The sequence below is a fragment of the Sarcophilus harrisii genome, chromosome 3 (assembly GCF_902635505.1).
Source record: "Sarcophilus harrisii chromosome 3, mSarHar1.11, whole genome shotgun sequence".
Classification (NCBI taxonomy): Eukaryota; Metazoa; Chordata; class Mammalia; order Dasyuromorphia; family Dasyuridae; genus Sarcophilus; species Sarcophilus harrisii.
The window spans coordinates 227,043,511-227,057,744 of NC_045428.1; the positions used below are offsets into that span (position 1 = coordinate 227,043,511).

General features: G+C 37.0%; 1 protein-coding gene across 1 annotated transcript in view; it reads left to right on the forward strand.

The window, feature by feature from the left end:
• The first annotated feature begins 69 nt into the window (after positions 1 to 69).
• EIF5B (eukaryotic translation initiation factor 5B) overlaps positions 70 to 14,234 on the forward strand; it is a 71,583-nt gene continuing 57,418 nt past the window's right edge. Inside the window, exon 1 of the mRNA XM_012546151.3 lies at positions 70 to 410. Within this exon, the coding sequence (XP_012401605.1) occupies positions 376 to 410 (35 nt within the window). The 5' untranslated portion in view covers positions 70 to 375. The remainder of the gene's footprint in view (positions 411 to 14,234) is intronic.

Consider the following 14,234-nt stretch of genomic DNA (forward strand, 5'->3'; position numbering starts at 1 on the left):
GAACAGTTTATGGACTTCGGCAGTAGAAGAAGATACTTACTCCTCCAGGCACTCAAGACCCTGCAGTTCTAATTTCTAAAGATAGGGGGCGATGTCTTCATCTAGCGTCACTCGCTGGTCTCTGGAGACGCTCTTCCTTAAACGTAGAACTCTATGAGACGCCTTGCGTCCCCACGCCAGGGTGGCGGGGGCAATGCGCCTGCGCCGTGCGAGCTCATACCATATGTGCCCTGTCCCCGTGTTCGGGTCTGTGGTGAGCCGGGTCCGAGGATCGGCGGCGGCGGAGGAAAGACTGAGAGTTGGGCCAGCTAGGAGGTTGTGGGCCAGTAAAGGGCTGAACGAAGGTACTGGAGTCGCGAAAGCCACTGTCACGCGATGGGGAAGAAGCAGAAGAACAAGAATGAGGACAGGTAGCGGCGGCGGCGGCTCAGTGGGGGCGCGCGGGGTCTGCGCGAACGAGTCTCGCTTTGGGGAAGGGAAAGAGGTCACGAGCCCCAGGCCACCCGCCGGCTCGCGGGGGCGGGGGGGCGGCCGGGGCAGAGGAAAGAGCCCTCCGGGGTCAGCAGGGAAGAAGGCAGGGGGACGCCAGTGTTAAGCCACCATGTGCTGGGGCGGACCGGCCGGCCGGGCCCGGAGGAGAGGGCCGGATCTTCTCTTTCCCGCTCCGGGATCTGTCTCCACCCCCAGCCCTTCCACTAAACCCAATTTTTTTTAGTCCCAGATCAGAAGGACGAGGGGTGAGGTGGAGGGAAGTGGGGACTTGGGAGACCGGACCTGCGCGAGAGGTCTAGGGGACTCAGTCCCTGTCGTTGAGGAACATGAGGGGGGTGGGGAAGAGCTCGCGGCAATTTCTAGGAGTTGGGGGTGGGGTAGAGAGTCTGGGGCCCGCCGGTGGGCCGGGCTGGGGTGAAGGAGGTCACAGTAGCCTGGAGAGACTCTTAACAAATTGTTGGGCTGAGTGACCATAAGCGCAGGGAAAGGCATCTCCTGTTGGACAATGTAGTTTCTCTGCTATATCTTTCTGTAGTTGTAAGAAAAGGACACTAGATCCTCTACGATGCAGTTGCCTTGCTGAATTTGCATCATGCAATCGAGTTTTTTGTTGTTTCCGTAGGTCATGCTCGCTTGTTAAGAGTTAGTTAATCACGCACATGTTCTTTTCGTCTTGCGATTTAGCCACACACAGCTTACACTTCTTCACGGTCCAATTATACAGCTTGCCATGGTTTTTAATTTTCCTTCTGTGACCAGCCTTTTTCTTGGTTTCGTTGCTTATTAATTGCCCCTTCAAAAAGGAGTTAAGAGAACGAAGTGAAGATTTTTTGGACAACACCTCTTTTAAGAGTTTAGTTTTTCATAGAGAAAGGTTTCTATAATTAGTGAGAGGTTTTAGTAATGTTTGTAGGCATATATAGTAGTACCACCTTGAGAGATCACTGTATTCTCTGTAGCGATGATTTACTTCCCTTTCTTGTAGTGCGAGTTAACATTTAGGAAGTATTCCACAGTGCACCATTCCAGATGTTGATTAGGAAAGTGTTCTTTTTGCACCTGTTAGTTTTATGAAAAAAGCACTGGAAAAATTTTCCTTATGAAATTCCCTGTGAATCTGAGGCAGCACGTGGAAAACAAGCTAATTAATGAAACTGCTGACTTTTACATATTGCTATGTTCAAGATACAAGCTTTGCTATATTTACAAGTTTTGTGACCAGAAATCGGATAGACAGTATTAAAATGACATAACTAAATAATCAAGTAATTGTGTTTGTCCATTATCAGAAATCTATATACATTTTGGGTCCCTCTCAGGGTTTTGAATTCAGGGTCTAGAGATCTGGCATGTGTATATATATATATATATATGCCAGATCTCTAGATCTCTCTCTCTATATAATTGATTGATTAGAAAGACCATTTATCGTGTTATCAAAGTGATGTCAGTCCTAGCTTTTGATTTCCAACTCTTAACTTTAAGAGGATATTTAGTTTAGAGAATAGATTGCATTTTTAAGTCATGAATTACAAAAAAAGAACAATATGCAAAATGCCACTAATTTGTAGGGTCAGTTAATAAAAAGAACTTTTAATAATATACTCTGACAAGGTTTGGGATGTATGCAGCTCCACAATGAGAGGCAATATTTCCCTATGTCCAATAATTGCTTCCTTGTGATACTTATCTATTAGTTTACAATATAGAGGTCTGAGTCTTTCAAGTTCTGCAGTTTCCAGTTGGAAGTATTCACAAAGGGATTAGAATATACTTTAAGATATCATATTAACAGTAAAAGAAACATTAGTAGTAAAGAAAAATGTCCTGTTATAAAACTAGAATAAACTACAGAATGCTGCTATGATTTGTTTTTTTTTTCTTTTGATTTTTAACCTGTTAAATTTTAGTACTATGTTTTATCTTTTACTTCCTTTTAAGAGAACAGGTAGCAATATGATTGAAAGATACTGCAAATTTTAGCAATTGCTGAGCCTATTCCTATTGCTCTTTGTATTTATATACAGCTAGGATCTTTAAATGCTTCATATAAGAATAGAATGCAAACTTTTGGAGAGAGCATTTGGAAGATCTTGGCCTTTCCCAAAATGAATTCACTTCTCTGCCTGCTATATGCTTCTCCCCCCCCCCCCTTCATATTTTTGTAATCCACTTTGCAGATTCCCACTTCAATAATTTTGAATTTTCAAAATATTTGAATCTTATCTGACTAAGTTTCTGATAGGAGAGAATACTGTACTTCACTTGATTAGATACAATAGGTTACTAGAAAGGTTACTGTAGATGAAGAAAGTGAGATTATCTAATCTTCCTTCCCCCTGACTTCTTCTTTTCTCTGTTATTTAAAAAATTTATTCAAAATCCACTCCAGAACGGTTAAATGACTTGCCTAGCACTGTAAATAATCAACTTGCTGTTTCAAGCCCCTAGCAGAAGTTGTTTATTCACATTTTGGCAGTGCCACAAATTTCTTTAGTTGATGTTGAACCTAAGGATTCTGTTTTCTTAATGATGAGCTTTACAAGTTCAGTCTTTGCTAGGTGAGTTGGGTCTGAACAGGCTATACAAGGAAACCAATCAGCTTATTTTTTCTGGAATTGTTACATGTTAAAAGTGATACCATTGCTTTTACCTTATATATGCCTTCTATTTTGTTATGCTTTTTTACATTTTCCTGGCAGAAACAAGAAAACTGACTGCTCAGTTTTTATATTCCAGCTGTGCCTTCTTCCACTCTAAATTTCATTTTACTATAATAACAAAGTAAGAGTTTATTGCTTTGTTAATTATTAGTGGTTGATTTTCTTAAGGTTCAGTGTATTTTTTTTTTTTTTTTGCCTTAGGGCATATTATTTAAAAATTGTACATCAGAAGTACTATAAAAATGAGCAAGGCAGTTATTTTCACATGGAAACTAATTTATGCACAGATAACAGAAATGTCTCCTCTAGAAGATACTTTACTTGGAAAGGTGGTAAAAGCACAACCTTATCTTTTGGATTTCCCTGAATACTTGCTGACTGATTTTGTCTGACTGTTGACAATTTAGGTGATGGCTATGTGGAAAGAATTTTGTTAAAAACCTCTAGTTTATTGTGTTGGATCAGTAATTTTTGTGTAATCTATGGAGTTGAGGGCCTGTTTGTATCTTTAACCTAGCCTCTGTGTAGGTAGTTTGACTCTTATAGGTGCTCAAGCAATGTTCTGTTTGAGATTCTCTATTTTATCCTTGTGAAAATCCTTTTTTACGAAAAGAAAAATCTCTCAATAATTATTAAATACTTAATGCCAAGCACTGTGCCATGCACTGAGGATACAAAGACAAAAACAACAACAAAAATGCCTGTCTTTATAGATTTGTAGGTTATTTGTGGGGAAACAATATGTACACAAATAAAAATACAAAGTAAATAAAAAGGCAAAGTGTTTATGGAGGGGTATTCACAACTGGGAGGGATAGAAAGGGCCTCATGTTGGATGTGTCTTTTAAGTTTAGTTTATAAGGTGATGCTTTTAAGATACCTAGGAAAGAGGAAGCATTTCATTCTTGGAATAGCCGCTAATCTCTGCAAAAAATAGACTGGAAAAGAAATGTATAAAAACAGCATGTAGGTTAGTTTGACTGGAAAAATTAGGGTTTGTGAAGGAGAGTAATGTGTAATAAGCCTGAAAAGATAAGAAAGTGTCAGATTTTTGGAAGAATTAAATACTAAAAAGTATTTTATCCTCAAGGAATATGGAGTTGTTGAAGCTTTTTGAATAGAGTAGCATAGTCAGATCTGTCGATACTTTAGGAATATAAATTAGTAACTATGTATAATGATTTGGAGAGTGGAAAACCTTGAGGAGCAGCATTAGGAGGCTGTTCCAGTAGGCCAGATGAGAATTATTGAGGGTGTGAATTAAAGTGATAGACTGGTTGGAGAGAAAGGGACAGATGAGAGAATGTTATTGCAAGGAGACAGGACTTGATAACTTAGATATGAAGGACTGAAGTGAGGTTAGATATTAGGTTGTAAATCTGAGTTACTGAAAGGATAGTAGCACCCTTAACAAATAAGACAAAAAGGATAAGGAACTGATAAAAAGTTTTGAAATAGAAAATTAACCAAAGAATAAGAATATGAGGACATTAGCGACATTTATAGGACTTGTTTTAGTAGTACATATGAAATTCAGCAAACAATATCTTTATTTGTTTCTCCAGGTGTCTTTGACAAATTGACAAATAAATTCCTATCTCTGGGACTAATATCTGGAACTAATATTCAGTTCCATTCATTTTTCCCTGTTTTTGTTTACGTCCTTTTTGGCTGTGCTGAATTCATTGCTCACTTTGGCTGTTTTTATGGCACCTGGCTAGCGCAACTTCATGTACCATAGTACATACATACATGAAATTTCCTGCAGCCTTTCCTTTTCTGCTATTAAAATTTGGAGAAGAAAAACCCACACTTTGAAAAACAATATGAATCATGAATAGACCTAGTTATTTAGGATAGTTAATGGAAGTTTTTGATTTAGATCCAGTTTTTTGATGTTAATCTACTTCATTTAGATCATTTATAAGAAGTAGGAGAAAGTTCTCTTGGAATGGTCATCTTTTTGAAAGCTACTGGCAAGAGCAACAGAACTGAAGATTTCAATTTCAAAAAGTGTGGTGGGATGGTAAATTTTATGTTGACTTCCATAGAGTATGAAATATTTGTCATGGCCAAGTAACTTAATAAAAATGTTCATGGTACAGATTTGATTTACTCTCAGAGAAAAATCTAGAAGGACCTGAAAAATGCCTGTTCTCTCCAGAATATTGTTTCAGCAAATGGCACATTCCTTTTTAATGGTGTTTTTCCTTTTTAAAAAGTGAAAGAAGAGCTTCAGTATAAAAACAAAGAAAAAAGGACCTGAAGAGGCAGAAGGGGAATCCTGACTTTCATCAGTAGTTGGAGGATCATGGATGAATTATTTGGTCACAGGAAGAATGGAGGAAAACTGATTCTCAGACCTGAGTCAAGTAATAGGAGTTGAGACTTTTAAAAAATTAGGCATCCAGATCATCTGAAAAGGAAAGCAACTGTTTGCAATTGGGAGAAAAGCCATCTAGTAAGGATCAGAGGAAGAAGAGAGAAAAGTTGAAAGTACTGAGACAGCCAGTTGTTGACAACAATAAGGAGGTTTGCTTTTTTCCTAGTGCATGTATCCTAGACATGACCTGGATGTTCTGTGACATACTAAATTTGATGAATACTATCCATTTCTGATGATTCTAATGGGCACCAAAGATAACTGTCCAAATCAATTTAGATTATGGTTATTCCTTAAGTAGTCTAGCATCGCTTAGAATTTTGAAACCCTGGACAAGAAAAAGAATACTGTAAGAGCACAGGTGGCATTTTTGTTACTGTTGTCAAATGAAATCAAGGGCCTCAAGAAAGTCAGATGTGGGAAGTGAACAGATGTTTAAGATGGTATCTAAGAATGGGATTTGGTTTCTTAGACTGGCTTTAAATATAGGAAAGCTGGGCTCTTGGCCAGAGATGACCTAGTAAATATTTATTTGCTTGAAGTCTTAAAAATTTGATCCAATTAAGTTGAAAAGGAAGGGACAGTGAAATTGTTGTCCATTTCTTGACCAACTTAGATTCCAAAAAGATGTACAGAGGTTGGTAGTTAGTACAAGTTAATAGAGATTAAATTAAAAAAAAAAAAAAAAAACATGTTGCCTTATAAGCATTGTAGTAAGAGCAACAAGAACCCAGAATGAACTGATTCTGATGAATGCTAAGGCAGCAAAAAGGAAGGGTTAGTTGTTTTGTTTTTTAACTGTTCGGAGAAAAAGAGAATAGGTTTGGAATTTCTGCTGAAATAGATGGTACTTTTTTATGAATGAAAGCAGGACTATTTTAACTTTTATTTTCTTTCAGTTTTCTCTGCCAGGAAAGATATTCTCTCAAGTGAAAAGAATTGTAAAATTTGACTATTAAGGAGTTAAAACTCAGCATAATAAATAGTGGATCTAGGGAAAGTGTAAGTTGGTCAATTTGAAAGAAATGGTGGTTGAGCTAGTAAATCATGTTTGAAAGATGTTGAAGAATGGGGGTGTTTATACAGGATTAGAGAAGGGTAAATGTTCTAAATTTAAAAAAAAAATGAAGGTGGAGTATGCAAATATGGGCAAGCAAGCTTGACTTTGCTAGTAAAATACTGGAAAATATTGTTAAAGGCATTATTAGTAAACATCCACAAAAGGAAGTATTGATAACAAAGGTGGAATGGCTTTATCCAAAACTGGTCCTTCTGGAATAACCTCATTTCCTTTTTTGAAAGTTATTAAACTGGGATGGGTCAGAGGAAAGCATATACATAATCTATATTTCTATAAAGCATTTGACAAAAGTGGGTCATCTTAGTGAACCTATAGATGGGATGAAGAGAGGTGGGTTAGATGGTAGTACAGTTTAAATATTTTTGGAATTGGTTGAGTTGCCTAATTTAGATAAGTCATTTAATAGGTTGGTGTCATTTGGATGATCTTTAGTGTAGTTCTACAAACATCTCATTTCTGATCTTTGATATATCAATGACTGGGCTAATGGCATTGTTGGAATATTTAGTAAATTTACAAGCAACACAGCTTGGAAATGAACAAGGTAGATGATTATAGAAAAAGATCTCAAGAATTTAGGATGTTGAACTGAATCTTAACAAATTAGAATTAAAGTTAAGTGGAAAGTTTTACAAGTTATAAATCAATTTACAAGTACTTAGTACAAGATATGGGGTTTGCACAGTAATTTTTCTACAAAACAGTTTTGGCATTGGTTTTTCTAAGTACCTCAGTCATGTAGTGGTTTTGTTAGTCTTTTGTTCTCAATGAAATTATAAGGTGATTGGATTTAAGTGAGACTGTGCAAAGTCATCAGCTCCACTTTCTCCTTGAGTTATTCATTAGGTCCAATGGCAGGACTTAGATCTGGATGGCTTCATGAGGACCTTGGATGCAGTAGGAGAGACCTTAGTCATTTTAAACTAAGGTCTTTCCTAGGTTTCTGTCTGAGGCAACACCCATTCAGTAGTTAAAGGCTAGTTCTAGTTGTTTTATATTTGTAGTCCAAGAATTTATAGTGACAGGCACAAAATAAACACCTAGTTTTTGCTTTTATCATTCATTCACGTGCTCATGTTGTTCTTGAAAAGAACCTAGGGAGGTTCTAGGAGGTGGTACCATGATATGCAAGTACATTGGATTTAAGTGAAGGAGGCTGGATAGAGTCACTGTCACTTTCTCCCCAAGAGCCATCTGAGTCTAGGGACAAGATACAGATCGAGACTCCTGGAGATGCAGATCATGTCCTTTAAGCTAAGCTTTTTAATAGGTCTCAGGATGACTTAAGGCAACAGCCCATTATTTAAGACTAAATAAGTAGTGAGGCAAAGAATAGCTTCTTTTTTAATCAAATCCAATTTCTTGATACTGCCTAGCTGTGTGATCCTAGACAAAAACTAGATAAGAAGTGAGGTAAAAAGATGGGCCTATTGCCTTCACAAAAGAATCAGTGAGGGAAAGGAAGATCCTTTGAGTTTCTAGCTTGTGTAAGAAACAAGTGCTATTTACACTCACTAAGTCTATCAAAACCTAAACTATGAATTAATGACTCTTGGGCTAGCGATCATTATTGGTCAGTCAAGTGAGGCAGGTGACCTAGCACAAGCCCTCTGTCACTTAAATTCTTCACTTAAATCCTTCACTTGCATGTCATGGCATCCCTTCCCTAATGTCATGGTCGTCTTTGAGAATGAAGGACAAACAATGATTTAGATTTAAAGGCTTAGACAAGTAGCTTCATTTAAATTCCAACTAGCTTTATCAAAGTCTGGTTTTTCTGAGCTGTATTTCTAGAAATCAAATGAAAACATGATACAAAAGAGTTAATTGTTCCAGTTTTTTTTTTTTTTTTTAATTATTATAGTAACTTTTTATTGACAGAATCCATGCCAGGGTAATTTTTTTTACAACATTATCCCTTGCACTCACTTCTGTTCCGATTTTTCCCTCCTACCCTCCACCCCCTCCCCTAGATGGCAAGCAGTCCTATATATGTTGAATATGTCCTAGTATAGCCTAGATACAATGCTATGTGTGCAGATCCAAACAGTTTTCTTGTTGCACAGGGAGAATTGGATTCAGAAGGTAGAAATAACCCGGGAAGAAAATAATTGTTCCAGTTTTTCCAAAAAACAAAGATGTAATAAATAAGTAGAGCAAAAAAAATTTGGTTCCCAAGCCCCAAAATACCTTTTGAACTATAAGCAATCAAAATTTATATTCCTTTGGACAATGAACCCTCTTTCCCTCCCCCTCCTCATGAATGATCTTATCTAGGAGTGAGAGAAAAATTCACTCTTAATTGATCTGCTTAAAGTGAGAGCAAGATGTCTTAACATTGATAAATCTTTGTGATGTTAAAAGTTAATATTTTCAGACTGTCGTTTTTCAACCCAAGTTGGCTACTACCCCCTTTTAAAAATATGATCAGCAATATCCATAGGGTTGTGCAATTGCAATGAACAAGCTTGGCCCCAGAGAAGAATTGAGAAAAAGCACTTCCTTCCCCACCTTTGCAGAATGGGAGATCATGGGTATGAAATTTTGTATGTAATTAATTTCATTTGTTTCTCTTTCCCTCCTTCCTCTTGTAAAGAAATCTTTATTGCTCAGAGGAACATTTAATATATGGAGGGATTACTTAGTTGATTAGAAGAGGGAAATGGTAATGTAAAAACAAAAAGTAAGAAAAATTTTTTCTAGGCTTTTAAATTTTATTTTGGGTTATATATGTACATTTATTTTTTTAATATATATATGAGTCATATTGGGAGAAAAATCAGAACAAAAAAAATCATGAGAACTTGTTTAGCTTTTTATCAAAAATAACATTTTAAAAAGCTGTTATGTTCAGAGCATTCTAGAAGCAGCTATTCAGTGATATGAGTTATTATCCAACTTCCTTTTTAAAAAATTATTATTATAATAACTTTTTATTGACAGAACCCATGCCAGGGTAATTTTTTTTTACATTAGCCCTTGCACTCACTTCTGTTCTGATTTTTCCCCTCTCTCCCTCCACCCTCTCCCCTAGATGGCAAGTCCTATTATGTTGAATATGTCACAGTATATCCTAGATACAATATATGTGTGCAGAACCAAACAGTTGTCTTGTTGCACAGGGAGAATTGGATTCAAAGGTAAAAATAACCCGGGAATAATCCAACTTCTTCAAAGCTTTAAAATTTAGTTGAATTTGATAGAATTTGTTGTTGAGTTGGAATTTGGGGGAATGAAATCTTTTATTTCACAACTGCAGATGTGAGTGCCCTATAGAATAGGAATTTAGAATCAATACTTGTCCCTTTTTTATACCAGAACCTCCCTTGATCCCTCATTGGCTCAGTACCAGAGGTGACAACCTATCAGAAGTGCTTAATCCCCACATGTGAGTTTTGAATCTCCACCCCTGATTACATCATTACTTCTTCCTTATGTGAAAATAGTTCAGTCCTTCCCCTGATTGCTTATTGGTTGAGTAATACCCTATCTGAAAAGTCTTAATTTCTCCACTGGAATCTTAAGTCTCCTCCTCTGATAACATCATTACTTATTCTCCCTTTCCCACAACTAGTAAGTAGTCTCCACCCTGATTACATTATCCTTTTCTTTTTATAAGTAGGAATTTCCCTCCCCCATTGCATTTTCCTTTTATTTTTATTTCCTTGTTCCTCCTCGCTTCCTATTTCTTAGCTTTCAGTTTTCCAATTTCACTTTTATTTTTGTGTATTTTTCATAGCTCTGTGGAAACTGATCCTCCATCCAATTCTCACAATTATATTTCTGAGACAGAGTACATTGGATGGATATGTTTAGGGTAAGAACACAAAATGTGAACACATAGTATACACTTATTTTTAGTTCATAATCCTGTCACCATTCTGTATGCTGAAAGAAAATTGAAAACCAAACTAAAAACATTTCTATTTTGAAAATTATGTATTAAATTCAAATTAAAGTTACAGTATTTTTAAAGTGCATATATTTGAAAGATTAATAAATTATGCTACTGAAGGATTTGATTTGATTTGTTTTAGCAACAATAAAGTTTTAGTTTCATACTGTCATAATCACCCATGTGTGTGGTTATGTATATGTGTACTTTTTTACATATTAATTTCACGTCTTTCTATGGCCCAGACACTGTACAAGGTATAGAGAATACCTAGTCAAAAACAGTCCCTGTCTTAAAGGAGTTTTCATTTTATTGTAGGTTAACCACTTGTGTTAAGTAAAATACAGAATGTTTATAAAATGCAAATATTTTTTCCCCCTTGGTGGCTGGGGAGGAAGCATAAAACACCAAGATAATTGGGAGCAAAACCTTTACTAGGAACCAAACAACAAGTTCCGAGATTTGTGAATTCTAGCCACAGACAGGATCATTAGAAATGAATTATTGTGCATGGGAACAATTTAATTTAACATAGAATTCATGAGTGAAGGGGATGTGAAAATTTCAGAAAAGCATCTTTGATATCTTGAGAAATTGGTATTTTGTGCTGCTGGCAAGCCTCTCTAGTTTGAGTTGTAATTTTGAGGGACCTCTGCATTTAGAAATATTAATTTGGCTTCTGTGTGGGAGATAGATTTGTGAAAAAGAGCCCAGGGGCAGGATAAGACACATCCTAAAGTTATTGTTTTAGTTTAGTGAAACGGAATTAAGACTTGAATTCCATTATAAGAATTAAATAGAAGTTTTTGGAGGTGGAATTGACAAAACTTGTCAGTTGTTGGTATGGATGAATGTAGAAAGGTTGAACAGTTGAAAAGGATACTATCTAGCTAATACAATGCCTCGCTTGGTGTTTGCATGTAGTTGTTGCTCAAATATTTGTCATTCAGATTAGTGTAGCAGTAAACATGATGAATTTAAGATCAGACTGATTCAGTACTGCCTCTGTACTTAGTAACTGTGATCATATGCCATTCGCTTACCTACCATAAACTTCAGTCTCTTCATCTGTTAAATGATAACACCTATAATCACCTCTGAGATATTGGGAGGATAAGATTATGTATTTTTGTGACTCATAAACATGGACATATGTAATTTCAATTTGATTGTTGTGTTGTCTTGATAGTGGCTCTGCAAGGCCAGGGCAGAACCAACCACCTGTCTTGATTAGGTCTCTTCACATTTGGATTGATGCTATACTATTTCAGAAAGAATACCCTCAGAGGTAAAGTCAGCTATTTATCAAGTGCCCACAACATGGCCAGGATGTATTGTGTTAAGTGCTTGGGATACAAAGGAAGTTCAAAAAACTAGTTCCTCCTCTCAAAGACTCTGTCGGATGAGGAACACTGTACACTGACAAATACAAAATATGTATGTGTGTTTGTTTATGATAAATTGGAACCAATTTTAGAAAGAAGGCACTAGCAAAAGGGCTTCTTTAATGTAATAAGCAAAATATCTAACCAAGAACTTCACTGAATGCAGGAAAGATTTCTTTTATATTCTCGAAAGAATGGGTGCCTAGGTTAGTAGACTTAGTAGGCTTCTGAAACTGCAAAGGTAGTGATGAGGTTTGGTGCAGGGCAGAGAGTTGTGGGAACCCCTTCTGGTTCGGTGCAGATCTAACATGAATTATGAAAGAATTCACAAACCCGAAAAGTTAGACTGGCAAAAAGAAGTTTATTGGCACTGAGAAGTTAGATTTTGCTAGGAGGCTGACTTCCTCAGTGGCAAGGTCCTGTCAGAAGTATAAACAGGGGTATGTTAACACTGAGAAGAGGGGATCTATTCTCAACGGATAGGGTCCTGGCAGGCAGCTATGCCAAGGAGAGAGGGATTCCTTGACAAGGCATGGTCCTGCTTTGTGAGCTTCCGCCAGGTCCTGACAGACAAGTAGGTGAGAGATAAAGAAGGATTAATGCTGAAAAGAGAATGTCTTCTCAGTGGGCAAGGGGTCCTCACAGACAGCTGTGCCAAAGAGAGGTCCCTTGGTCTGGCATGGTCCTGATTTTTAGGTCCTCTGCAAAGAAATGAGTGAGCCAAAGCCTATTTTATCTTTTCTGGGGACTGGGGGCAGTTTGAGCTGAAATCAGACAGATCCTCCAATTGAATAGATTTCCAATTGAATGAGTGTCCCTGGACTAATCTTCAACTCAATCGAGTAACAGAATGAAACTACTTATCTTGAATCCCTGGGGCTGCTCTTTTTCAGCGGAGAGCTTCTCAAGAGTTCAAGGAGAATTTCTCAAGCATTCCCCCCAAAGTCAGTGGACAGCTTCAGGGTTGTTCCCCCCATCAATAGTGTTTTATTGACTTGCCCTCCCCTCCCCTCAATTCTCCATTAATTGGTTGTTACAGAAATTATAGAATGTGAATCTTTATTTCTCATTATGTAGCCAGTCCCTGTCTCCAAAGAGCTTACTTTCTTATGGAGAAGATAAGTTGAGGAAGCAAAGTTCCTAGGGCTCCTGTTAAAATCTCAAACCTCCTAATTACATTCTTTGATATTTGTCCTTGTGAGTTTCAATTTTCTAATTTGTTTTATTGTTCCAATTTAATTTTTCTTAACTTTGGAAACAAAATTCTCCTCTATTCCTCTTGAAGAACATGGATTTTTATCTGGGATATAAAGGAAGCCAAAAGGCAAAAAATGAGGGAGAAAATTCCAGATCTGGTAGAGAGTCAGTCAGCATGTGGAGTGATGTTTAATAGCAAGGAAACTACTGTTGAAGTGATAATATGAAATACATTTGGGAAAGCATAATTTATAAGATAAAAGAGTAATGTTTAAATTTGGAGCATAAATTGAAACATCTGTCACAGGGTTACAAAGATGTGCCAATATGTGAAATAGTTCATAGACTTAGCTAAATATGACTAGATGAGTCATAATCATAGGTGGTTTGGGGGGAGAACAACTTGGTGTGACTGACTAGGCCCTAAAATACTCTGAAGATATACTAATTAAAGACAATTTTAGAGTTTCAGACTTGATTGGATGAACTAACAATGGACTCTAATGACAGTCTGGGAAAGCTGGTCTGATTATGATTGAAAATTGGAATTGGATGGTTTCGTTTTAGTAATTAATTCCCGAGAATAAACTGATTTAGATTTCACATCACTGTTAATAGATCTAAGGGTATGTGGAAGGGATAAGTGATCAGGGAATGAAGAGCCTTAGTCTGGGATTTGCAGAAACTTACACAATTCTGATCCCTTAATTGGGACTTTGGTCTTATGTCTTCTATTCAATAAGTAGCTGTGTAGGAAAAGCATTTTCTTCCATACCCCTCTAAGGTTTTTTCAGGTTTGGGTCTTAAGGAGAAATCTTCTCTAGTTTTTGGCTGTTAACCAGTATATTATTGTGTGGGACAGTGACCCTTGCATTAAAATTGGACACTTTTAAGGTAAAAAGCAAAAAAGGATTTATTAGAATCTCCTGAGAAAGGGCAAACCCCAGAGTGCAGAGTGCAAACCGCAAAATGCAAAAGATTATATAGACTCTTAACCTCCACCCCTTTTTCTCCTATTGGACTCCCCCCAGGCTTAGATTCTAAAGTGCCGAATCTATCCCAGAAACAAGAATACTAGTAAATAACAAACTCTTTACCCATCAAGTACTTAAATGCTAATTAATAATTAAGAGGAGGA